Below are 27,820 nucleotides of genomic sequence, written 5' to 3' on the forward strand. Positions count from 1 at the left end.
CTGGAGAACCTCTTGCTGTGAGGGAACAGTGCTGACCACTGCACCACCATGGCCACCCCAATTTATTTTTGTATAAATATATATGGATAGATAAGTCCTATAATTCTACATAACAGTGTTTTGCAGGTCACTAATAATAATACTTTATAAAATAACAATATGAATGCATGAAACAATCTTCAGCGCACATTGAATGAAATAGTAATAATGCTGACTTCAGCTACTCACATACTTGCGTTAGGCCGTTAGCAGGTTCCTGTTGATACTTAACTTGTAAGTCATAAGCTGTCCACAGTCTCTATTTAAGTAAATAATGGACAAAGAAGAGAAGAGAAGAGAAGAGAAGAGAAGAGAAGAGAAGAGAAGAGAAGAGAAGAGAAGAAAAGGAAAGGAAGATAGTTTGAAATTGGAGGAAGAGGATAAAAGTGATGAAAAAGCTTGCATTTTGCTTCATCACCATCTGAGGTACTTTACTGTGGAGTCATTTGAATAATACAGACAAATTCTTACAAAACTGACTAAGACTACAGTGATAATTTAAAAGAATCAGATTTATATTACTAAGGTAAAACTGAGCTAAGCTAGCTTTTCTTCCAGAGTTTGCATTAATTTGAGGTAATCTCCCATCTAATTTGCCATGTTACATTAACAGCTGTTTTTCTTACACCAATAACTTACGTATTCCCAGACACTGGTGTGGGCTTCAACCTGCAAACCCACACTGAGGACATTAAGCCACAACCTTCTACAATATATATTGCTAAGCCATGCTTGTAGCAGCTTGCACAAGTGTTTACATTTTTTAGGAATCTCATTGTGTTGTCATCAAGATTTTAGTCTAACTGTACATGGCAGTAATTATATTATTGTTGTAGGCATTGAAGACACTAAAGAACTTGTATATATTATATTAGATTATAGCAAACACAGAAGAAAATAATTTTACCAAGCACTGAAGAGGATCAATTAAATGATGTTGCTGCATAGCTGATCTTATTTCTGGACTGTGAGGACATTGCATTACATTAGGTTGATGGCACAATACATAGTCTGACATTTTAAGTGCCTTAAGATTCTGTCTGTCCTCCATTCCCATCTTACTTGTTACCCTTTTCCAGTTGCCCATTTTCCTCTTGAATATCTTTGTGGATTAACTGTCTTGCACATATTTCAGATGTCCATTCCATGGGTCCAAACCATCTCTAAGAATAGCTGCGTTTTGATATCCTGACAGTATTTAATCCCTATAATCTGTTGCCTCACCCACAACTTTCCACTCTGTTCTTCATGTTCAGAAAGACCCCTTCCCATTTATATAACATGATCTTCTGCATCAATATAATGCCCCTTGCCCCCATCTATTCTGGTTTCAGATGAGAACAGTTCTGTCTGCCTTCTGCATTAGCCAGTGATCCATTAAACATTCTCATGGCAGGGGGTCTGCCAACAAACTGGGCAGAATTCTGAGAACTCAAGGAGGCAGCCTATCTGGCCCCTGTGCTTTTGCACGAGCATCCTCCTCCTTCCCCATCCTGGTGGCTATCCACTGTTCTTCCATTTATATTTTCTATTCCTCCCTCCTAGTGTGGAGCCTTATCATTACTTTGCTTTGTGAAGACTTGAAATAAAGTATTCATTCAGCTACTCTTTTTCTTTTAGTCTTCTGTGATTTCCATCTCATCCTTGCTTCTCCTGGTCAGTGGTTGTTACAAGAGCTGACTCAGCATAAATATATGAAATACTGACTGTGGCCCAAATCACTCAGGTCTGACTTATAATTTGGGTATTACATGAAACAGCTGGGATGGTGGGAGTGGCCACTTCCAGCTTGAACTTCAAATCTGAGGGTTTGGGATGTGTCCTACCATTTTTCTCCTAAATTTTATGCATACTAGTGAAGATTTCCTCTGGACTCCTTCCAAAAGTCTGATATCCATTAAAATGTAAACCTTTTTAAAGCAAAAAAATAAAAATAAAAAAATCAAGCCAGTAGAGACATATGGTCCTCTTAGAATAGTATCAAATTCTGTTCAAAATGGCCATTAGACATTCAAAAACTGCCACATGTCCAACATAATTAATTTAGAAGAATAATTTGAATATTCACAAAATGGAGAATTTCAAGTATTGAGACTTCAAAATAAAAGTGTATGGCTTAACTTCACTTAGGGTAAATAATGTAAAAGCTATAACAACCTCAGTTTTGTTGTGGTGTTATAACATTGGATCTAAAGAGGTGTTTCTTTTTTTGTTAAGATGAGTTATTTATACATTTAATAATACTACAGAAAATAATTTACATAAAGGTGAAAATGCCCTTTGTGTCTTTCTCATTGTTGTGTCTGGATGTTCCACAAAAACAGTATTATTAGAGACAATCCTGCAGAAGCCTATTCCTCCTAACTCACCACTCTGGGTCCTTGTATTCCTTTAAGCTTCTTTATTGCAATATTTCAAATAAAGAAATTGACTGATCTAGTACATGCATCCTGAAACTGTCTGGAGGCCTATCCAGGCTAAATTGATAAATTACTCTACATCACATTCAGTAAGTCCCAGAACAGTCTCTGCTTTCCTTTAGCCTTGTACTGGATTAAATGATTAAGTGGAAATGAAGGAATGAAAGAAATGCTATTTTTGTCTGCTGCATTACTATACATTATACAATAATTGGTTATTGCTATTCAGAAATAAGCATGCTCACTGCACAGTCCATCCAGAGTGCTCTTTGTAAATTGAGAATATACCAATAGATAAAAGTCCAGCTGCTGAACTACAATTGAGAGGCCAGACATTCTATTACCACATGTTGGGGGACAGCAAAATACAAGAAAAATTAAGGGTATATTGAGCAAAACTACAAAAAAAAAAAAAAAACACAGAAACATGCCTGATTTTCTTTTTATTTCTCCACTGTCCCTTGTAAAATCCTGAAATTTTAAACATAAATTCAATAACAGAGATTCTCTTCTCTGTTGCTTCTCCTGTACTGTAATGATGCACTGTGCATACATGGGAATGCAAGCCCCATACATAAGTGATATATATCAGAAAACAAGGAAGTATGTGGAAGAAGACTGAAGTGTCACTACACAAATAATTTTTTTTAAGAAAGGTAGGCAATTTCTTTCTTAAATAATGTCACCGTATACAGAAATCCACTCCTGTTTGTGGGTATATCAGGATTTACCCATGGTTGGCTTTGTTTAATCACTCTGGCTTTGCCCTCATGATCAAACCACACCAACCATGGGTAAATCCTGATGTACTCACACACAATTATGGATTATCACTTAGTTATATTCAAGTTTTGGAAAGAAGACAATACTCTCATTAAGCGCCATCTTAAGACAAACCTGTGAACTATTAAAAATGTTTATTAAAAATTTTGTGATGCATAAAAATGCTGCATAAAAAAGAAAAGGAAAAAAGACTACTGGTGCTTTACCTCAACTTAATATCTCTGCACAAGTAATTATTCCAACATAAATGGGTATATATGGACTTGAAATTTGTTAACAATCGTATCTTGTCTTGTGTGTTGTTTTCTTTTTGTCTGAGTAACATAATGTACTCATCATATTTGAACAATATCTCTAAACAGAGATTTTAATAAAGATCAGAATTAAACCATGTTAATTAAAATTCCAAATACATTTGTCACACAAACATAAGAATGGACTTTAAGGCACTTTATAACAGAATTGGCCAGAACCAGAATTGTGTTAAATCATTTCAATGATACAATACCTTTACAAAAAGAAAAATAAAACTAGACATAATGATCTATATTAGGGGCACATATTTCTAGAATTAAACATAATAAATACTGGAGATCACTAAAGACCATGCAACTCTAACAATTACTAAAAGAACAAACAAACAGTGTGGTAAACTACTATAGAGACGATTTATTAAAACAAAAAATAGTAGAGATAGTAGCAACAATAAAAACAATTTAGGATAAGTGCTTTCAGCCTAAAGACCTTCCTCAGATCCCAGTATACACTATGTAATTTCCTTTTATATCATAACATTTGTCCAATCAAAATTCATCTTAGAGGCTGCCACCCTTTCAGAATAGGCTTCAATGGAATCATATCATTGAGCCCAGGTGGGTCTTCCACCCACACGTCGTTTTGATTTCAATGACTTCTGTTTTATTATATATCACCACCTCTCTGATCTTCGGAGACAAATTTCACTTCTGCTGCTACTACCTCTACGTTTTTTTTTTTGTTTTAATAAATTGTCTATGTGGTGGTTTACCAGACTGGTTGTTTGTTCTCTTAGTGATTGTTAGAGTTGAGTGGCCTCAGGATTTATTATTTTTAATATTTGTTGTTTATTTCTGTGATCGCACTTGGCAGAAGGTATTAGTGAAGTCTTTCAGACAACTACTAACTTAACTTATTCACTCCGGAGCAGCTGAGAAAATGCTGCCTGCTTACTTCCACCATAGGAACAACAGTGCAGCCTGAGCTTATTTTCAGATAATTCATTTTGTAATACCATACAGAAAACAAATGTTCCTAACTCTTTAACCATAAGAGCTAGACTAAAAATGTAAATGCGAAAGTTGTTCAGCAAACATTGACCTTTCTAACAGTGTAAATGTTGATAGTGTGTATCTAAGTCATTATTAAATATTTTCCAAGGAATGCTAATCTTGTGCATATTTTTTACCTTTTTGGCACAACAAATCACAATATGTTGGTGAATGAACCATGTAGACCCATACAGTTTGTAATTAATTTGTTTTTATGAATGTTAACTTTACAATGATACCTTAACTATCACTGTGTGATGCTCCTTTATGGGGATATTCACAGAAATATGATTAATATTATATTTCTCATAACTGATAAACGAAGCATAATATCTCATCAACGGTGACAGACAGATGCTGCATATTAGTGTACAAGTTATATGGCTCAATGTCAGCTTCAAAACAATGCCTCATTTGCGTTATCACCTTGCCCCCTTGCAAAGATATGGACATAATAATGAGAAATATTGCAAATGTATAATTTTCATAATCTTACAAGATTAAACAAACTGTGATATATGTGCATGAGTACAGCATACAGGCACAGTTCTTTTACCATGTTGTAAGGAGTAATACTGTTTTCAAAATCAGGTATTACTTGTGACATTGACATGCTCCTTTGCAAAGTTATTTACCAAAATATGTAAATAAATCATATTTTCCATATACTTAGTCATAAACAAACTTTAATGTCTGTACATGTGTACAGCATGCAGCTCCAGTTCCTTTACCATGTTGTAACTATCAATGTTGTCTTCAAAATGAGGTATTACTTAGCACATTGGCATGCTCCCTGGCAAAGTTAGTTACTAAAATATGAAACAAATTCATAATTTTTCTAACCTTATTCCTAAACAAACTTTGATATCTGTATATATGTACAGCATACAGACACAGTTATTTTGTCATGTCTTCAAAACAAGGTATCACTTGGCACAGTTACATGTTCCCTAGCAAGGTTAGTTACCAAAATATTTAAAAAATTCATAATTTCCATAAATGTAGTCGTAAATAAAGTATGATATCTGTATATGTGTACAGAATACAGACACATATCTTTTATCATGGTGTAAGGACTAACACTGTCTTCAAAATGATGTGTAACTTGGCACAATTACATGCTCCCTAGCAAACTTATTTACCAAAATATGAAAAAAACATAATTTCCATAACCAAAGTCTTAAACAAAATATGATATCTGTACAATTGTCCTGCATACAGACACAGTTCTTTTTCCATCCTGTAACTACTAATACTGCCTTCAAAATGAGGTATTACTTACCCTCATGACATGTTCCCTGATAAAATTAATTAGCAAAATATGAAAAAAATATAATAATTCTCATAACCATGGTCCCAAACAAACCGTGATATCTGGACATGTGTACGGCATCCAGATACAGTTCTTTTTATATCTTGCAAGTACTAATACTGTCTTCAAAATGAGCTATTAAGCATGCTGACATATTCCTAGACAAAGTTATTCATCAAATATGAAAGAATATCATAGTTCTCATAACCAAAGTCCTAAACATAATGTGACATCTGTACATTTATCCAGCATACAAACACAATTCTTTTTCCATCCTGTTACTGATAATACTGCCTTCAAAATGAGGTATTACTTACTCTGATGACATGTTCCCTGACAAAGTTATTTAGTACAATAGGAATAGAAATCATAACTCTCATAACCATAATTGCAACCCAACTATGATATGTGTGTAGGATGGTTAATTACACTCTCATCAAACAGTTGTTCTTACTCAACTTGTTCACCATATCCCTACCAGAGTTATTTGCCAAACTAAGAAAAATATAATTTACATAACACAATTCATAATCAAATGGTTATCTGTACCTGTGCACAGCATACAGATGTTCTTTGACAATCTGAAAATGAAGTGTACAAGTTCCCTAGCAGTTCTTTTCCTGTGTTGTCAGTAGTGACAACGGCATTCATAAAATATAACAATAGAGTTTCTAACCATACTGGTCTTACTTGGTTATAGCTGTTGTCCATTTGTTCTTACTAGCTGCATGTTACCAATATATCCTGCATAGCTGTCATCATGCCATTGTGGAGGTCAGTCAAGACAAATGCAATGCCATCCTCAGTTATGTAAACACCATCCCTTCTGAACAGGTGAACATCCTCTCTGGTGAAGCTGTCATGGCAGATTGTAGATCCACCAACCCTGTGCATCAAGTCATGCATGAACCCATTCTGTAAACATCTGGCCTTGTGCGCTGCCTGTTGACTGTTTGCTGTTTTCCATATCTGGTGAGAAATTATGTCAGATCACACAAAATGACAGCGTGGCCACCACGACTGCAGGCGTTCAAAAATTGTTCTGATTTCAAACCCTAGCCTTCCAGGTGAATGAGTAATGACATCATTCCCTCCAATGTGCAGCACAAGAATGTCAGGCTCAGGGTAGTTCAAACACTTCTCTTCCAACAACCAGAGGAGCCTGCTTCAATGCATACCTCTTCTTGCAATCCAGTATACCTTCAGACTGGATGTGGGGAAGCTCAAGTTGTAGTGGTTTTCACTTCTGGAGGCATGGCTGGCAGCCCAGTGAATGTAGGAATGGCCACATACCCACACTCTCACTTGTCGTTCTCCTGCTTGTGAAGCCATGTCACTGCACAAGGTGGGTGCACCTGCACAGGAAGGAAATGCAAACAGGTTACCACCGATGTTTGAGAGATGTATTGGAAGATTACACATATATGTACATCAATAGCATTACCTGGTTAGCTCATCCAAATCTTCACTCCTATGTACAGTGACATTATTCTTTTGATAAGGTACATAATTGTTGATGACGATGCAGAGGTACATACCTACCACCCTTAACAACACCAAATGACGCACAATGAGTGATGATGCAGAGGTACATACCTACCAGTCCTGAAAACAACAAATTACACACAGTGATTAACAAGGATGCACAGAAATGGCACATGTAAAGAGAAAAAGCAGGGTAAGGACCACCACTCCACTAATATTCCAAGGACAGGCATGGGGCTTCAGCTGGTGGGGTTCTGATGTATTCCATACCTGTGCTGGCTGCCCACTCAGACTACTGATGCCACTACTGTCTCACAACCTCCCTCAGGATCAGCAGTCTGCCTTACCTCTGCCTTTTGTCTTTACATGTGTCCATTCAGCAATGGACATAAGGGATCAAGGACAGAAGTAATGTACTATTTGCTGCCCTGACCTACATACATTTACTGTACCAGAGTGGAGGGAGAGTGAAAGGACACATTGCATAAGGAAAAAGATGTACCTAGACTCTTTCTTTTTGCAGGTGGCCTTTCAGGGAGGGACTGAAGGCATCATAGTAGCACCTGTGAAACCATGCATATCCTGGAAAGCAGTCCAGTGGGACTGAGCTGAAGAGTCTCCAAGTTCCCCACTGCCATCCAGGATGATCCTAACAATGTTGGTGTCTAGGTGTGCCACCCACTGATGCACACACCATCAGAAGATGCATTCTTACTGTGATGACCGTGCCCTGTCCCAGCAATCAAGGAGCCTCAATCCTCACCTCTAACACCAGGGGGCCATCTCCTAGAACAGGAAAGGATAACTAATACACACAGTAAAGTACAATTTCCCTTAAGTGCACACAGAGATCACAGTCAGTCTGGGGCTGGCTGCTCCCTTGCTCACCAGGTCCCCAATAAGACTCCCCACTGGCACAGCTATGGGGTCCAAGTCCCAGCATAACTGGGCAAGCTAGAACCTCCAGTACCCTTTCTGTCCTACCAGCGCTTTGTTTCCCTGCCCAAGTAGCTGACACAACACACACACACTTTGAGATAAGTATTTATACAACTTCACAGACACTCCTGGGAAAGGCTGACACAGATTCTCCAGCTGTGCCCCTTTACCCAGACTATACATTAGTAATTACTGCCACCACCTAGTTAATAATATCATCTACTAAAAGGCCCTTAAAAGGATGTCTAATTATTACTGTGCAATATTAATATCCAATGGTAATGTGACTATACAATCTAAGGCTTATCAGAGTGACCTATTACAATAAAATCTATATAAATATGCAATGTACTCTAGAGCTTATCTCTACACAAAGTGGCCATGGGTAGAAGGTTTTAAAAATATTTAATAATAAATAATTAAAACACAAGACAAAACTACTATACCACAGAGATATCTAAGAGTTCACAGATCACACAGAAACTTAAAATAATACAGTAGGACAGGTCTGGTTTAAAAGAAAAATACCTAATTAATCTTTCTAATCTTTAACTAATCGTACAGAAAACACAGTTCTACAATCCTACTTACATACATAAAGAGCATAGGCAGTGCTGGTAAGTTAGATGTCCAGATCAAAATGCTCTTGTCTCTTGTGAGAAATAGTATTTAAACATTACTAACAAACATGTCTGTAAGACCCTCCCAAAATTACATCATTTGTGACACTTAGGTATTTCCAGTATTCATACTGCATCATCTTAACATCTGTTCTGAGTTCTCAGGCCACAAACTGCATTATTTAGCAATATAACACCTGCACAGAAACTTACGATACAAGACATTTCACATGTATATGCTAACAGAAACTAAAGAAATAAAAGCACCTTCCACATCTAAATTCTAGTAATAATCTTTAGCCTTAAAACAATGGGCATAAAATCTTCATCCAGCCATCCTCGGGCCAAATTCTAACATGAAAGGATACAACATGCTTTACTGAGCCAGTAGAGTGCAATGTTGTCACATATTTTGCAGTTCCACATTTTACAGTGTTTTCTTACATTTAAAAACACAAGCCTGTATTTTACATTTATTTATACAGTTGATAGAGTTAGATATTAAATTATGTTTGACTAGGCTGGCAGCCTTTGCCCATCTCTCCCCAGTCGTCACACGTACCTTAGCTGAAATACTGCATGGGTGGAAACTGACAAGGGGCTACAGACAGGGCAAATGTAAAGAGAAAAAGCAGGGTAAGGACTGCCACTCCACTAATAAGCCCAGGGCAGGCATGGAACTTCAGTGGGACTCGAGGGCATCTGATTTGTCTGATACCTGTGCTGGCTACCCACTCAAGACTGCTGATACCACTACTGTCTCAAGACCTCCTTCAGTGTGAGCAGTCTGCCTTACTTCTGCCTTTTCTCTTTGCATGTCTCCATTCAGCAATGGACATAAGTGATCAAGGATGGAAGTAATGTACTGATTGCTGCCCTGACCTACATAAATTTACTGTACCAGAGTGGAGGGAGAGTGAAAGGGCACATCACATAAGGAAAAAGACGTACCTAGACTCCTTCTTTTTGCAGGTGGTCTTTCAGGGAGGGACTGAAGGCATCATAGTGGCACTCATGAAACCATGTATATTCAGGAAAGCAGCCCAGTGAGACTGAGCTGCAGAGTCTCCATGCTCCCCACTGCCGTCCAGGATGATCCTAACAGTCAAGGTGTCTAGGTGCAGCACCTACTGATGAAGACAGCATTCAGTGCCAAGCTGAAGTCTCTCCAAGTTCACCAGTGCCATAGGCATACACACCTTGATTTCTCTTGTACATCACACTATGTGCCTTCCCTGCTGTCATCAATGCACAACATCTTTATGGCCATGGTACTCACTGAAGCGTTCAATTCACAGGTTGATCTTGCAAGTCGGGCATCCCCATAATGGCTCAGCATGTTTACCCTTGCTGGAACAGCTTTTGCATTTTGATTACTGCAATTTCACCAGAAAGTGTGAGCCATGCTCAAATTGGCTCATGGGCTCTGGGACAGTAATCTCAGTGCATCCTTTCCTTTTCTTGTAACTAGCAAGGAGGTGCAAGCCTAGGTCCCTTCAAAACTGTAACTGTGTTGCTAGAATAGGATGTCCAGAGCATGACAGTTGCTGTTGGCTGTTGCTTTCATGAAATATAATGAAAGCATTTACTATGACCACATCCCATAAAAACCAGAACAGGTACAGCCACCATTTGTGGGCCTTTCTGGCAGTGAGATACTATGTCCTGAGCTGATCTGCTTGGCCCACCCCCATTCATGTAAGTGTTATACATGTTTACAACTGGTAGACATGGCACCAATGTCTTTGCTCCATCACGCTTTCTCCTGTGTGTGCTGGAGACTGACAAGGTTGGGTTACTGTTAGTTGACAGGAGGAATACTGGGTTGCTATCCTTCCATTCAGTAGCTAGCAGTGGTCCACTCTGCAACTTCTTGTAGTACCTTCGAGCTGCTTTTCCAATGGTCTGTCTGTTGAATGTTAGAGGCCATCCTGACCAATTGGTGCGCATGGTTTCACAGCAGTATAGACCATCTTGCAGCAACTGCTGTGCCAGCAGGACAGAGGCAAAGAAGTTATCACAGTAAATTTTATGCTTCTTGCCAGTCAGTCCCCTAGTTAAGTCAACCACAACTCGGTATGCCAGTCCGATCTCTGTATTCTGCTCCATTTTTTCTAGTATATACCTGGAATTCATGTACATACCCATTGGTAGAGTCTGCCACCACCCACACCTTAATGCCATACCTCTCTGGCTTACCAGGCATAAACTGTCTAAATGTCAAGCATCCACAAAAGCCGACCATGGCTTCATCTACAGCCACCTCACAATGCACATTGTACTGTGTCCTGCATGCATGAAGTACTGCATCCAGAACTGATCATACATGTTGTAGCTTGTCATGACCCACACAGCCCTGGGGTAGGCTCAGGTGGTTGCCATTGCAATGGAAATACTGATGATTTTTTTTCAAACCTTTCTCGAGTCATGTACTCAGCTATTGGTAAGTGACAATATACATGGTGCATTTCCCAGTACTGCCAATATTCAGAAACATGTACAATGGACATGTATATTCTGACACCTAGAAATGTGCGTATGTCTCCTGGACAAACAGGACTCCACCGCGTATCAATTTTGCCTGTTGTTGTCTGTCTCTGTGCAGCATAGCAATTGGTTTCATTGGCAATAAGGTTGTACAGCTCTTCTGGGAACATCAAATTCATGAAGTCCATCTTTGCACTAGCTGAACCCAAGTTGTTTAAAGGGCCTACTGGCCCCACAAAGTCATCAATGTGTACTGCTTTGAGACATTTTTCCCATGTGATCTTACAAGGTGGGCATGCTCAGAGTACTGTATTGGGTCACCTGGAACAGCATGAAATGGAAAGTCGGGCATGGTTCAGTGATGGTGCTCTCTCAGTGTCAGTAGCAACTGTATTGCATGAACTTGTTAGTGAAGTACAAACAGACATTCCCTAGTGAGGCACAACCATATCCTTGCTTAACAAGGAACTACTTACACTCAGATCGAGTGGATTTTCTCCATCCCAATCCACATATTCTGGACTATTATGAACTTCAACTACAGTCGAAGGAACATTTCAGCACTTGCACAGTCATGGACTGTGGAGGACTTCATAGGTGTATCTGTGATAGCATGCAGTGTCTTGAACACAGATAAAGGCCATTTGTCATCTGTGTCAAAATCAGACTGCACTGGGTGACCATTGTCTGTGGCACCCTTCCTTAGGAGTGCAAGTGGTAACTCATCCTCACTATCATGGTCAGTTTCATCCTTATTGTTCAGGTGTTCTGTTGCATGTTGTAGTGGTCTGTCAGGAATGGCTGGCACAGGGGCATCATCACAAGCAATGTCCTACTCACACAGACATGCAAGTGGAATCTCATCGCCTGTGTCATAGTCTTCATCCTCACTCTGGTTGGCATTACATGGTGTCTTAAGGTACATACCTGTGTCTGAACCACTGCTGCAACCATCAGAGTATGTTTCCTCACCCAACAGGTAAATGCTGCTTGCTGTCTTCTCCACAGATGGCATCTTCGTTGTGAAACGTGTTACTTTCCACTTGAAACTACACCTGAAAAAGACAACAGTATACAACATTCTGATGTTATATACCTGCAGAGGCACTCAAAAAGCAACACACCAGAAAACTATATAGTGACTGTGTGATATAGAACATTTCTACATGATACAATGTTCAATTGCAGTAGTTCACAAGAATATGAAGCATATAACCACAGTGGGGACTTTAATGTGTCTAAAATTGTCAAAATGAAAGAAACTGGTGTGGGTGTGGGTTGGCTTGAAAGGACTCCACGCAGACAAAAACCCATATCTGGCTTTTGCATTCATCAATGTGATAATGACTTTTACTTATGTGAATAACAGTGACAGCTGCTGACAGTTTTACCAGAAAAGTGATAATGACTCAATGCTATTCTATAAGTGCTCTTATTGTTACTGTGATAATGACCTGCATTGTATTACTGCAAAGGTATGCCTGCTCAGACACAGGTGATAATTGCTGCACATAACCTGTTCAGTAAGCATTCATTATATTACCTTGTGCAGCTGTTATGTAACACAGACTCATCATCTGTATATATTACTGAGCCCTTCCTTTCACCTAAATTCTACACATGACTGACAAAGCCAGGAAAAATGCACAAAATATATGGCAGGTCCATGCTGGTAATAGTCAGCAAGTAATATTTATCTCACTCAGACAACTACTGAGTATAATCACAAATAGAATACAAGCAGAAGTGATTTCTTGTGTTTAATTGCTTACTTTACATTATACTATTAATTACTCACTGGTGTGTCTGATGTCATATATGCTAGCATATTACACTGTATTTACATTTCTGTGCTGTATTCTAAATAATGTAACCATATGTAATTTGCAGACTTAATTACTATGTTTCCCCAGTAACCCCTCCAGTTGTTTACAGTTTGTATGCACAAGCACCAAAATGACAAAATAAACTATTTGCCCAGCGGTCACTTCAGCAGTCAGACCGTGTATGCACAAGCACTTCCCTGATACACAATGAATTATTTTCCCAAGTAACATCCTCATTACTGTGTCCAGGTATACATGCACCTAAATGAAATGTTTCCCCAAACAAGCCTTCAGTAACATTTCCTAGTATGTGCAACCACCAGCATGAACACTTCACCCAAGCAACCCCTTCAGTAGAATGTTGAGGTATGCACAATCGCTAAAATTAAACACTTCCCCAAACGAACCTACAGTAACATTTCCTAGTATGTACAACCACCAAAATGAATCATTCACCCAAGTGACCCTTTCAATACAATGTATGCACAAACACCAGAATGAAAGATTTCCCCAAAACAACCATTCAGTAACATTTCCTGGTCTGTACAAGCACCAAAATGAAACATTCACTGAAACGAACCCCTAATGTGCAGGTGGAAAATTGCTGCACATTACCTGTTGAGTAGATATTCATTATATTCCTGGTACAGGTTTAATATAAGACTGAGTCATTATCATCTGTTAGGACAAAGACCAGAGTAATTCAGTCAAAGAAGTACAGCTGTTATATCTTACTAAGCCCTTCCTATCACCAAAATTCTATGCATGACTGATGAAGCCAAATGTTGTCCACAATATATGGTTGCTCCATGCTGGAATAAGAGTACAAGTAATAACATGTATTTACAAGGCATACCATCTTGGTAAAGGGTGTTACAGCCACTGGGTATGTTGCACATGGCCTTAGGACGTACAAGGGAAACAGATCAATGAATCAATGAATCAATGAATCAAAGATGGTTGATACTTGTAACTAACTGTAATCCTAACTGACCAGAAATTCAAAATTACAAGGAACAGAGAACCTCACAAGGTCAAAGCAGGGGATTCCACCTCCTCCAGCAGACCTATTACCAGTGGTTTTCCACACAGATAGGTTTTGGGACCCATTGCTATGAGACCCCTTCAGTAGTATGTCCAAGTATGTACAAGAACCAAAATGAAACATTTCCCAAAATGACCTCAACTAAATAAAATACATGCCTAGAACTAGCCAGTAAATGCAAAAGCATACACAGCAGCTAAAGGCTGAATAATCTAAAGAAAATAAAATAAATGAATAAAACTGGTACCCTTCCTTTGTTTAGTGTGCAAAATGTAAAGCAAACATATTCATGTCATGCAATGCAAATATTCCATATGATTTAAGTAATAACTTGAAATTTAAGTATAGGCACACAGTCGGTATGAAAAATTGGTTAGGAGTGTCAGCAAAGCAAAACAAAAAAAAGAAAAGTAAGATGATTGTAGTATGCTACAAGCTCAGCAATTATTTTATTTATTTTATTTTTTGTTCTGTAAATGTCAGACTATAATGAAAATCAGAAAAATTCTGTACATAAAATTTTCCGTTATCAAGTAAGCTGTCTGAGTATATACAAGCACCACAATTAATCATCGCCTTAGTGACCCCTTCTACAGTCTGCCTACTATGCACAAGCACCAGTATGCAACATTTCCATTTACAACTCCTTCAGCATCCCTTCCAAGTAATTAAACATTACCCCCAATGGCCCCTTCATTAGTATATCTTACTATACACAAGCTCTAAAATGAAACAATTGCCACATGACCCCTACAGTAGTTTGTCCAAGTATGCACAAGAACCAAAAGGAAACGTTCCCTGCAATGACCCTCACCCAAATATGAAGCAATCTCCCAAGGGGCTTATACACCTCAGACAACCAAAAAGAGATCCCTGGACTTGAATTTCAGACTTCAAAAGTATACTCAGACCCCCTTTGAACCACAACCTTTAGCCCCTATCTCACTACTAAACTTCAAGACCTTATGTGCAGTGAATAGGTGGGCCTGACTGGCAATGGGGTGGCACTCTATTATAGCAGGTCAGTGACAATTAACCTACAGTCAAACAGCAGAGACAGTCATTCATTTTCTACCATAGACTGCTTCAGCATGTTCCCACTCATTCTTTCCACATTACCAGCTATATACATCTCACATGTCTGACACACATTTAAACCACTTTTAAAATGAAAACAACTAAATGTATACAACAGTGAGATATAATTTGATAATAAAATGAAGACTCAGACTTTTACTGGATGATGGTATGATTCAAAGGCATTGCTGGCTCATCATCTCACACTCCATCAGTACTAAGTTGAAGAGTGCATTCCTCCCCTCGCTCCTTAGAAGGACCGCCAGTCCATTCCATGCCCTCACATTCTATGTGAAGAGCAAAAGAAAGAGGGAAAAGAGGTTTGTCCTCAAATCTGGTGGCCCTACTTTCTCTCCTATAGAGAAGAACCAAATTATATATGTCCCGCGTTTGTGTCCAGAAAAATAGCAAAAAAAAAAAGGATCATGGCCCTAATACCTTTCCGATCACCATCACCCCACTCTAGCTACTCTTCATGTATGGCTTGTCCTGGGAAAAAACTACTCTACATATCTCACTCACAAAAACTGTACTCACAGAGAGCATTTGAAAAAAAGGTTTCTCCCCTCGAAAGAATGCCAAATTTATATATGTCAAGTAGAAATACCCATGTCACCGGCACATTTGCTCAGCAATAACAATTTATTCTTACTAGTCAGTATTCTATACTTTCTGAGCTTCAAATCTAATTTCCAAATGCATATTCACACAGTTCAGTCACTTCTGATCGAGCCTTCTCAGCCCTCTATTTCCTTGCCAATTAATTGCTGACCAAAGTATGCACATTTAAATTTAATCAAGCTGACTGGATCCTAGCAGTGCATTCTTCTGCAGGTGAGCAAATGTTGAATTTCTTTTTTTTTTTTATTTCAGGTGATACTATACTGACAATTTCAGAAGAATACCAACGTCTGTAAAACCCATTTAGAGTTTTTAAGTTTACAGACACTAGAGCTTATAAAAAGAATACTAGGAAATTGCAAGATGAAATGCAATGGTCTTGTTTTGAAGCCCTATCCACTATCTGATACACTGTTTGCGGCACAGATAACATGACTCCAAGATAGGACACATTCAACAATTTCCCGTTCAGCATTCCAGGTAAACTGGATACAAAAGGTATATTATGTTATCACCTAAATATACTGCAGCAAAAGCACTCCTTTAATGATTTCAATCCTCAGTATTTTGCCAGAAAACCACAGATTTTATGAGGAAAAGTTTGAAAATATGAGTCAAAAATCAGGACAGCTGAGAGAGGTATTAATTATTGCACTTAATAAGAGAAAAAAATACATACATTTACATATAACATCTTTCTATATATTTTCATTTAGTGGTTACAATCAACGCGTGATTTTACATACCCATATGGCAGAGGCTATTTTCACAAAGCAATGACATTTTAGGTATCTATTTCCCAGTGTAGGTGTTATAAACATAAGCTACTTCATATTTAGTAAAATTAAAGAAAAAAAATGACTTTATCTAGTTTAATAAGACTAGCTTGCCTATACAGTCATTACAACAGTGAGTTGTTTTAGTCACTGTAACAGTAAATCTTAACATCAATTTGGGTGTATCTTACTTAAATTTTTTCTGGCTGAGATGTTCAATGAAAGAGTCGAAGGTGTATCTCTTTTTGAGTAATCAGCTTTTCCTGTAACACGCATGGACTTAGGTTTAAAGAGAAGCTTCCATGCTTATTATGGGATAAATTATAACTAAGGAGCAAATCTGCAGCAGTCTATGTGCCGCAATGTTACCAAACATATGGGATGTAAGGTACAAGTGTAATGAGAGAGCTGCTGTGATGAACTGTAACACTTTTTTACTGTTCACAGCCTAATATTTTGGTCCATTTTCATAAAATTGTGTTTTTTGGGCAAATTACTGGAAAATCATTACTGACGGAAGGTAGAAAATAACGGCAGGCAATTTAGTTTTAGACTTCATACCCTCAGAAAATTCGTACGAATGCACTGTCACTATTCACATTCTCCATTTTCTTACATTTTCTCCACAAATAAGCATACTAGTAGCATAACAGCTAATTAAATAAATAAAATCCTGCAAAGATGGAACTGTGAAAAAGACATCTGTACGGTAAGATTATTTCAAGATACAACATTAAACAGATAAGTAGGAAAACATAACAGTGTAAAATCCCTAAAGCTCATTGCACAGAAACATTCAAGATATTAAAAATAGTACTTGCAATTATTACATATAGAAGGACACTTCATAGATTGTCACTATTTACCCTAAAACTCATATGTTTGGATTTTTTTGAGGTGGGAAGTCACTGCATCACTTTTATGGCACTGCTGAAAGCATTATGTGGCACAGAAATCCCAAAGAAAAACAGTATTTTTACTCAGTATCTGACTTCTTAGAGCACAACCAATAAAATAATGCATTGCTTACCTGAAGGATAAGAAAAACCTTTCTTGGGCAAAGAAGTACAGCAGAAGGGGAACAGGAAGTTCCGAGGGGGGTTTTGCAGAGCAGTCCTTGCAGTCCATACCCAAATAAAAAAGAGGAATCCAGTAGCAGGTAAAATTGGCAAATATAAGCAAAAAGAAAGAAAATACCTGCTGCTAGACCCTCTATTTGGGTATGAGAAAAGAAATTTTGATGGGGTGGAGGTGTTATGCAAGTGGTGGCTTGGATTGCAGGAATCCAATTGGCTGCCACCACTTGATTGAGCAAGCACTTTGGAAAGAAGATTTTCTCCTAAAAGTTTAAGCATAGGAAAAAACACTGAATCATAACTATATTAAGTAAATAACAAGTTCAGTTACAATTTTCGCATGTTTTACACTAAGCTGATCTACAAACCTACATTAGAGTTTCATGCATCTGTGGAAGGCACTCAGGGGTAACAGCTTGCAATTCCTATTGTCTCATAGCATGCTCAGATATAAGCACAGAGGTGCTATGAGACAGTAGTCAGGGTTAATGAGTTCAACAAGTAAAGTGCCAACAGCAATGAATTTTAACTGCGCCATGCCAGAAATTCTAGTAAGTCAGACCAATCCTTTTTTGGCACTTGATTTAAATATAAAAGTACAGAAAGATTTTGATATACCTGATGAAACAGAAACATTTGATAAAATATTTTTACAGGTGGAAAATGCTGCTTATCATTTGAAAAGACTTCAGTGGCAGTGTTTTCACCTTGAGGATTGTATATGCATTTTCATGTTATTCCCAGGGGAGTGCAGATTAAATGTGTGCCAACTTACGGCAACACATATCCCGAGTTGCTTGCATGTTGACAAGCCATTAACCTTGAGACAAGTTTTTAATATGTAAGGCTATTAACTGATTACATTAAGCCTATTGAAGAAGAAATGGCAAATCTGATTTTCAGTTTGAGCTTGAGAATGTGGCTCTATCAGAAATTTTTCTCAGTAAGCTAGAGGCTTTGCAACAAAATCTTGATTTATATGACAGCAAACTAAAGAATATGAAAAGCCGCAAATTGGATCAAGATTTCCAGGATTTCAAATCAGGGAATTTGTTTGACTAGCCAAAGATAGACAGGAAATTACATAAAGATAATAGCAGAAATTATATTTCCTCAGCTACGTCTGAATCATCAAGTATGTCCAATAAGACACAAAGTAACTCAATTTATGGGGTGAACAGAATACGGCAGTAATGTAACAAATGCTAGAGAACAAGAGACAGTTTTTTCTCAACAGAACTGTAGATTTGGCAGCAGCCCAGATGCTTTAACCATACGAGATGAAATAGCTGGTCAGAATGACAGCAACAGGACAAGGAATGATGACAAGGTACCTTGTAGAACAGACTTGTGAATGAGACCTATGATAGTGCCTCTTATTTACCATTTTTCATAAGCTTCTGATTCTAATCAAATAATATAATTTACAACCACAACAGTCACTGAGCAGAAAGAGGAAAAGAAGAAAAGTAATGAGGTAATAGAGTCCATAACCATGAACTCGCCGGTGGTTAACATCTCTAATCATGAATTAAATGAAGCACAAATGTGACTGCTAGATAAAGAGCTGTCATTCATACCAGAGTTTCATTCAAGATTGAGTGAGTTAACCATCAACATAACATGCTTTGGGAGAAATGTCACGTTAAAGAGTATGTTTGGTGACATGAACAATGGGCAACCAGTCAATATTTTTAAGAAACCAAGCACATTTGTACCATTACCACATCCTGCATGTATGAGAAAGAGGTAGCTCATCTATGACAGAGAGAAAAATGTAGAGATTTTTATAACCTGAACAATGGGGAGATGAGAGCCCTACAAGAACTGATAAGGAACAATGAGATAGTAATCAAACCAGCAGATAAAGGGGGTGCTATAGTTGTGATTGATGCAGGTGATTATCAGAGAAGAATGATTGAGATGCTGAATGATATACGTACATATATATATATATATATATATATATATATATATATATAGATATATATATATATATATATATATGTACATATATATCTACGGACCCTGGTAATTACCGCCCCATAAGCTTAACAAGTCTAGTCTGCAAAGCTATGGAGAGGATCATAATGGAGCTCATAAACAAAGATACAGGGGACTTGCAGACATTGGACCTGACCCAGTTTGGCTTCGTCAAGGGCAGATCATGCCTTTTGAACTTGGTCGACTTCTTCGAAACAGTCACCAAGGCCATTGATGAGGGAAAGGCAGTCCATACAGCCTACCTCGACCTTGCAAAGGCTTTTGACACAATACCCCACTCGGGTAATGTAGAAAAACTTACCAGCTTAAATGTAAACCCATATGTCACAAGATGGGTTGCAAACTGGCTTAAGGACAGAACCCACAGGGTTAGAGTTGCTGGCGCTATGTCAGACTCCAAGCCAGTCACAAGGGGTGTCCCACAGGGCTCGGTCCTTGGCCCCCTATTGTTCAGCATCTACTTCTCAGAAGTACAGGCCAACATAGGAGGACTTTGGCTGACAAGGGAATCATCTCTGTGTCACTGCTGGACAGAGGCACAACAAACTAATGGGTACAGTATTTTTTCATATAAGGGGTGGCGTAAGCCACAAAACTTTGGGCTAGGCTTATAAATGCCTTAGGGCAGATAGCCTAGTATAAACCTATGAACCTATGAACCTATATGTGAAAATGCCAAAATGGGAGGTTAATAAGGTCATACAGAAGGTTAATGATGCCATTTATGATTTATTCATGACAAAGACTATAATGCAGGAATCATATGATTATCTTAGACTTGATCATCAGCTAGTACCTGTGATCAATGGACTGCTGAAAATGCACAAGAATAGGCAGACCTCACCTCTGCGACCTATTGTGTCTGTCAGAGGATGGGTTACAGAACCAGCACATATTTATGTTGAGTACGATTTGAAGGGGCTGCTGCCAAAGGCAATCACAGTCTTAAAAGATACTTCAGACTTTATATCATAAACTGAGCCAAGTAGACATGCTGTCTGATTTGAGGATGGTTACAATGGATGTTTGCAGTCTTTTCATTGTCATCCCTAATGAGTATGGGATAAATCTGTTAGAGAGTTTATGCAATCAGAGGCTGCTGGGATGATGGTATTTCAACAGATATGCATATTATTGGAGCTCATACTGGAAAACAATATTTTCTTATATGGAGGTGACTACTACTAGCAGAAATGGGGACTAGCTATGGGCACTTTCTTTGCTAATAGCTACTCCAATATAGTAATGGCCCAATGGAAGATGAAGTACATATTCAATGACAATAATCTGTGGAAGGACAACATCTTGTACTACTGTCGATTCGTGGATGACATAGTCTTCATGTGGAGAGGGAATGATGCCAGTTTATCTGATTTGTTAGATATCTTGAAACTACGACATCATTTTTGGAATTTGAAGTCCACACATCAGCAATATGTAATTCTTGGATGTAAAATTAATCATGGATAAAGCAAAAGGCTTTAACAAGTCAGTGCATAGAAAGGATTGCTGGAGGAATCACCTCCTGCATAAATTGAGGGTGCACCCACGGCATGTTTTTCCATAGATAATCAAGGGTCTGCTTTTTCATATGTTAAGACTGTGTACAAATGAAGAAATGTTTGAACATAAGAACAACATCTTTTATATAATTTTCAGGATAGAGGTATAAAGATAAGAATATGCAGTTGAACACTGCTAGAATGAAATAACTAAGAAGAAGTAGAGGATGACCTTATTTTTCAAATAGAGCTGCAACAGGTAGAAATGGTATTGAAGTTGAATGGTCTGATGGAGTGGAACATCTTAGGTGCCTCCTTATGTACAGCTCTGATACATCCCAGATCTATTAAATTATTAAAAAGATTTGGTCAGTTTTGACCATGGATGACAACTTGAAACATATAGTAGGAGAAATTTGTTTTAAAAACAGAATGAACTTAAAAAAATGACTCTGTTATAAGGATGGGACAGTGGGTCAAACCGTGATTTCAAAGAAGGGCACAGTTGCTTTTGGTAGATGCAAAGCTTGTGTGTGTGTGTGTGTGTGTGTGTGTGTGTGTGTGTGTGTGTGTGTGTGTGTGTGTGTGTGTGTGTGTGTGTGTGTGTGTGTGTGTGTGTGTGTGTGTGTGTGTGTGTGTGTGTGTGTGTGTGTGTGTGTGTGTGTGTGTGTATACATATATATATATATATATATATATATATATATATATATATATAACTATATATATATATATATATATATATATATATATATATATATATATATACGGGTCTACCTGATAACACCGACACGCCAAAACACCGACAACGAAATAACCGACACGACAAAACCGAAAGTTCAAAAACACGAAACTTCACATGCCCGACAAACCACAATCCCAGCAATCAACAAAACAAATACCTTTCCTGAAAACCACACACACAACACAAGCACACCAAAAACCTTACAAACCTACACTAAACCTTACATGCACAACTATCTATGCACTAACCTTAACCCAAACCCTAACCCTAAGGTCTGTCACTATCGCACACTTACCTTACCCACACACTAACTCTAACTCACTTAATCCACCCCTAATCCTTAAGTCTGTCACTATCACACACTTACCTTACTCGCACCCTAACCCTAACTCAGTTAATCCACCCCTAACCCTCAAGTCTTTCACTATTGCACACTTACCTTACCCGCAACCTAACCCTAACTCACTTAACCCGCCCCTAAACCTAAAGTCCTTCACTATCGCACACTTACCTGACCCACACCCTACCCTAACGTCCATCACTATCACACACTTAGCTTACCCACACCTTGACCCTAACGTCCGTCCCTATCGCACACTTACTTTAACATATCGATGTTCTCAGCATCAGGATTCTCAAATTTCGGTCTTCTCCGTTGTCGATCTTCCAGTGTCGGTGTTCACGTTGTCGGCGTTGTGTACTTTTGGCATTTTCAGGTATACCCATAGATATATATATATATATATATATATATATATTAACACCAGCAAACAGTTTATATATTCTATCAAGAAGAGGAAATATTGGTTGAACAAATATATGGATTGTAACAGCAGAAATAGTATATATGTTGCCACATGCACCTGTTGCTTTGGATTTTACATTGGTAAGACTAATAGATCTTTCAAAGAAAGGATTCTTCATCATTTGAATGACATCAAGAATGCCAGTAAGAATAATGCACTCAAATAGCATATTATGAATAACTGAGGACATAAATATTTATTTATGGCTTTGGAAATTGTCTCAGAAGATCAGAGAGGTGGTGACGCAGAAGTCATTGAAATCAAATGGATGGTGGACATGCAGGTGGACTGCCCACCTGGACTCAATGGTATGATTCCATTGAAGCCTATTCTGAAAGGGTGGTGGCTTATAAGATGAATTTTGATCGGACAAACTTTTTTGATATAAGAGGAAATGACATATCAGGATCTGAGGAAGGCACTTATGCTGAAAGCTGTTATCCAGAATTGTTTGTGTTGTTGCTACTACCTCTACTATTTTTTGTTTTAATAAATCATCTCTGTAGTGGTTTACCTGACTGGTTGTTTGTTATTTCTAGAACTGGTCATTATTAAAGAGGATGAGGCAGATTTCCTAACAGTAGCTACTTTAAATTAATGCAAAGTTAGTAGGTAATATCAATATTAGTAAATCAGGTATATAGAATATCAATTACACATGAGATTTTATAATAGTGATCACTGCCTATGAGAAGTACAAAATTACTGAAACTGGCCCTCTGTCTTGACACATTTAATACATAAACAGCAAATAAACCAACACCCATGCAGTAAAGCCATTTATGTTTGATAAAGATCAAATCTGCAATGTTAGAAGGTTTTAATGTATAACACAAATTAATTATTCCTGTTCATGTTATTACTCTCAGGTTTTGAATATGCTTTAAGCTCATAAATTCATATATTCCCAGAGTTCAGACCATACAGCCATTTAGGAATACTGACACCCTTATAAAATATAAGCCAAGGAAATCAAAAGCTAGACTTCAGGCAACAGCTCATAACCAGGAAGTGAGTAGAAGTTAAGACTCAACTCAAGTCCGTTGAGATATAAGGCAAAGACCTTACCTCTGAGCCACCACAGACTCTCTGGGTTACTATTCTAATGGCACTTTGTGCAGAATGGTAGCTCCCCCTCCTCAATAGTTCATTAATTTTATTTTCTGTATTCCTTTTTATTATAAACCCAAGTCAAGCACATAATGACTTTCTATTTTTCAGAGAGCAGATTCCCAGCAGCTTGATGAAGTATGGTTGAGCACATCAGAAAAATGGAATGAAACTGATAACCTGAAGGAGGAAGCAATTGACACATCAGACACCTCATCAACACAAGAGCCATATGATATAATACAAAGCCCTGTACAGGGAAACTATAAGACTTCCACAAGCTCCTTAAATGACAATGAGCAGGTAAGAACTACACCCTGACTCAGCAATATCTTAGCAAATGCTTTCTTTGTTTAATTGTTCATACTTCCATTGCCAGACGTAATGGCTTTCAAGGCTATATTTACACAAAAGTTTTGTAATATTTTACAATACTTTGTGGCTGTGGCTTTACAATTAACAAATGACCCCAATGAATATACTTAAAAATGCCTATAAAGAATAGGAGATATTAAATGATGCACAGCTCAGAAAAAAACAAGTTGCATTTGAAATCACAATCTGTAATACTGTAGTAGGAAGAAGATTTGTCAGAAATACTGAATTTGTTGATTCACTTGCAGATTCTTGTCAAATTTTAAAACTTGCATTATGAGGCTCTTTTATTCATTGCGACTTTTGAAAATCATCATCATTTTTTGTTATAATAAAGAAGTGTTTTATCTGCTATACCATCGTGGAGTTCCTCATTCCTGTTTTCTCTACTTGAATTTTTGCATTTGGAGGTGAGGACCTTGGAGGTTTTACTGCTGGGATTGTGTTACGTATATTTGGTTCCTTATTTTATCCCTGGCTAACCACACGCGATGGAAGCAAGCATAATAGAGTTGGACTATGTTCCTATTAAATCGAAACGACAATGGAATAGCTTATTGGAGTCTAAAGAGAATCCGCTATTGAACATCAATATGGAACATATGGCTACTACACCTAACATAGATAAAGGTAATGTTGATAGAATGAAGAATTTCAACATTATGTTTCGTGAACTTGAGAACACGTTATATAAGCTTTATAGACTAACTTGGCAGAGGCATCATCTGGAAGCATGTCTTCATTTTAAGCTGATCCCTAGAGGCATGAGAGTACTAGTCATGCCTTCCTATGGTGAAACTTATCCCGAGCTATTACGGAAATGGCAACAATTGAATCTCGACTTGGGGTTCAGTTATATAAAGCTCTTGATTGAGCACTTTTTACCTATTGAGAAGGAGCTCCATCTACAAGCTGAATCCTTGAGCAAAGACATTTCCACTACTTTTAAGGAGGAAAGTTTCCAGCAAAGGTTGGACAGTATGTTCACTCAAGTGTTCGCTTATGGTGATAAGCTACAGCAATTGAAAACACGTAAATTGCATAGGGATCATAATGACTTTGCAAATAATAATGTATTTTCTTGGCCTAAATATAATGAAAATAGGAACAAAGAACATGCTGTTCCTTCTATAGACATGAGTTCCAGTCAAGGACTCTCCCTTAACCAGAGCTATGCCTCAACAGTAATGAATGTAAGTTCCACCTTAAGTGAAACAGCTGCTACATCGACGTTACCTTCGGCGTCCCCTTCCTTGATGCATATTCATAATAACATTATCAGAGACACTCCTCCTTGTAATCAGCAAGCGCTGGTTCAGAAAGATGAAAATCTGCGAGGAGCTAAACCAAAAGTTAAACATGGCAACATTGAAGGTTTTTTACCTCTTCCGCTGAAATTTCGGCGGAACTTTCAAAGCAGGTCAAGAAGCAGAGGTCGCACCAAAAGGAAGTTCTCAGGGGAAGAAATAGTCTCGCAAAACAGAAATCGGAGAAAGGAACAACAGACTTAGTGTTTAATCTATCTAAACGGACTCTTACAGAAACGGACTATACCCTATTGAATAAGGGTTTATCCTTTATTCCTGCCCAGGTTAGTAACATAAGTGAACTTCTTACTGACCTGCGGCTGTTTGTACGTAAAATTAATTTAAGATGTATGTTTAACAACAAAATACAGCACAATGTTTGTAATCAAGATTGCATTGATAAGTTTAGAAAGAAAAGCGTTTTTACACCTACATTAACACCCGTTACTGAATGCTTTATTAAAGCCTGTGAATGTGATTTCTATAGTTATTTTAATAATACCAGGAAAACCAATTTATATGCTAATTTGACTCACGCTGAATGGGAATCTCTTTATGCTTTACAGCAAGATGAAGGAATTTCTGTTAGACCTGCAGATAAAGGGGGTGGGGTGGTAATCCTAGATAATACTGCCTATAATACTTCTATGCTCACTATGCTGAATGAAACAGACACATATAAAGAGATCTGTGACAGTGATCTTACAAAAATCATTTTTTCTGTACACCAAGAACTTTATGACTTCCTGATATGCAGGCAGGTAGATCAAGAATTGTATAATTATTTGTTAATAGAACAACCCAAGATTCCCTACATAAAAGGATTACCTAAGATACATAAAGGGGTAATCCCACCACCTTTAAGACCTATAGTAGTGGGGGAAGGGTGGGTCACTGAGACAATGTCAGTTTTCATTGAGAAAAAACTTAGACCTATTATTAATGAGATAGGCTCAATCCTGAAAGATACCTATGAGCTATTAGAGATCTTGGATAATCTTGAAGATGGTATTTCTGGAGAAACTATTCTCATTACTATGGATATGAAGAACCTATTCACATCCATTCCCAACGGATATGGCTCTGAAGCAATCAGAAGTATTTTACTTAAATATGATTGTTATAACAATAACGAGAAAATCCTGTTGAATGCCATCCTGGACCTTATACTAAACAACAATGTTTTCAGATATGACAAGAAGCTATACTTGCAACAATGGGGGGTGGCCATGGGCACCCCCTGTGCAAATAGCTATGCAAACCTTGTCGTATATTACTGGGAATGCATGCATTTATTTAAACATACTTATTTTAAGAAGGTACTTACATATAAAAGATTCGTAGATGACATACTTATTCTATGGAATGGAACCATACATGAGTTCCTGACTATGGTAGATGACTTAGAAAAGACGACTTCGTTTTTTAGATTTACATTTGAACATTCATTACACAATATAGATTTTTTAGACATAACCATTACCAAGAATGAATATGGAAAATTGGATCATACCATCTACAGGAAATCGTGTTGGAAGAACAACCTATTAGAATTTACTAGTATGCATCCCAGACACATATTCCAGAACATTGTTAAAGGTCAAATTTTGAGGGTCAACAAATTGTGTAACAAACAAGAAGATAGAGTTAAACAGATAGACAAGTTAAGTAATATGTTCATAGAGAGAAATTACAATGAACACTTAATACAACAAGCTAAAGCATCAGTAGTAGGTACCCCCACCCCCTCTGAATCTAACAAGGCGTATTGCGAAACCCACGTTTTTTCTAAGATATCAAAAGAAGTTATACCTTTTTTGACTAGATATACTAGTGACAATAGTAATATCACAAGCATTATTCGTAAAAATTGGGGTATATTGCTAACTAATAGCGAGATAAAGGATATGGTGGGAATAAAACCCAGGTTTCTGTATACAAATAGTAAGAACCTTAAGAGGTTATTATGCATAGAGAAATCAGGATGTCAGATGAGTAGAGCTGACACTAGGTTACAGAGAAATTTATTAGAGGAATCATGTCACAGGCAGAAAACAGGAACTTTTCCATGTAATCGATGCAATATGTGTGCATACATTTCGAAAGAAATAGGGTTTACACATCCTGAATTAAATATTAATTTTGAACCTAGGTTTAG

At 37.7% G+C, this 27,820-nt stretch overlaps 2 protein-coding genes across 2 annotated transcripts in view; both read left to right on the plus strand.

Moving 5' to 3' along the window:
* Positions 1 to 24,621, plus strand: part of LOC122815066 — a 210,166-nt gene extending 185,545 nt beyond the window's left edge. The window contains exons 21-22 of the mRNA XM_044087310.1: positions 24,092 to 24,283; positions 24,604 to 24,621. Of these exons, the coding sequence (XP_043943245.1) occupies positions 24,092 to 24,283; positions 24,604 to 24,621 (210 nt within the window). The remainder of the gene's footprint in view (positions 1 to 24,091; positions 24,284 to 24,603) is intronic.
* A 225-nt stretch (positions 24,622 to 24,846) lies between these two features.
* The window catches only part of LOC122815068, a 194,020-nt gene continuing 191,046 nt past the window's right edge, over positions 24,847 to 27,820 (plus strand). The window contains exon 1 of the mRNA XM_044087311.1: positions 24,847 to 25,824. Coding sequence (XP_043943246.1) covers positions 24,847 to 25,824 — 978 coding nt within the window. The remainder of the gene's footprint in view (positions 25,825 to 27,820) is intronic.

The sequence above is a fragment of the Protopterus annectens genome, chromosome 11.part0, assembly GCF_019279795.1.
Source record: "Protopterus annectens isolate FY-2018-M chromosome 11.part0, PAN1.0, whole genome shotgun sequence".
NCBI lineage: Eukaryota > Metazoa > Chordata > Ceratodontiformes > Protopteridae > Protopterus > Protopterus annectens.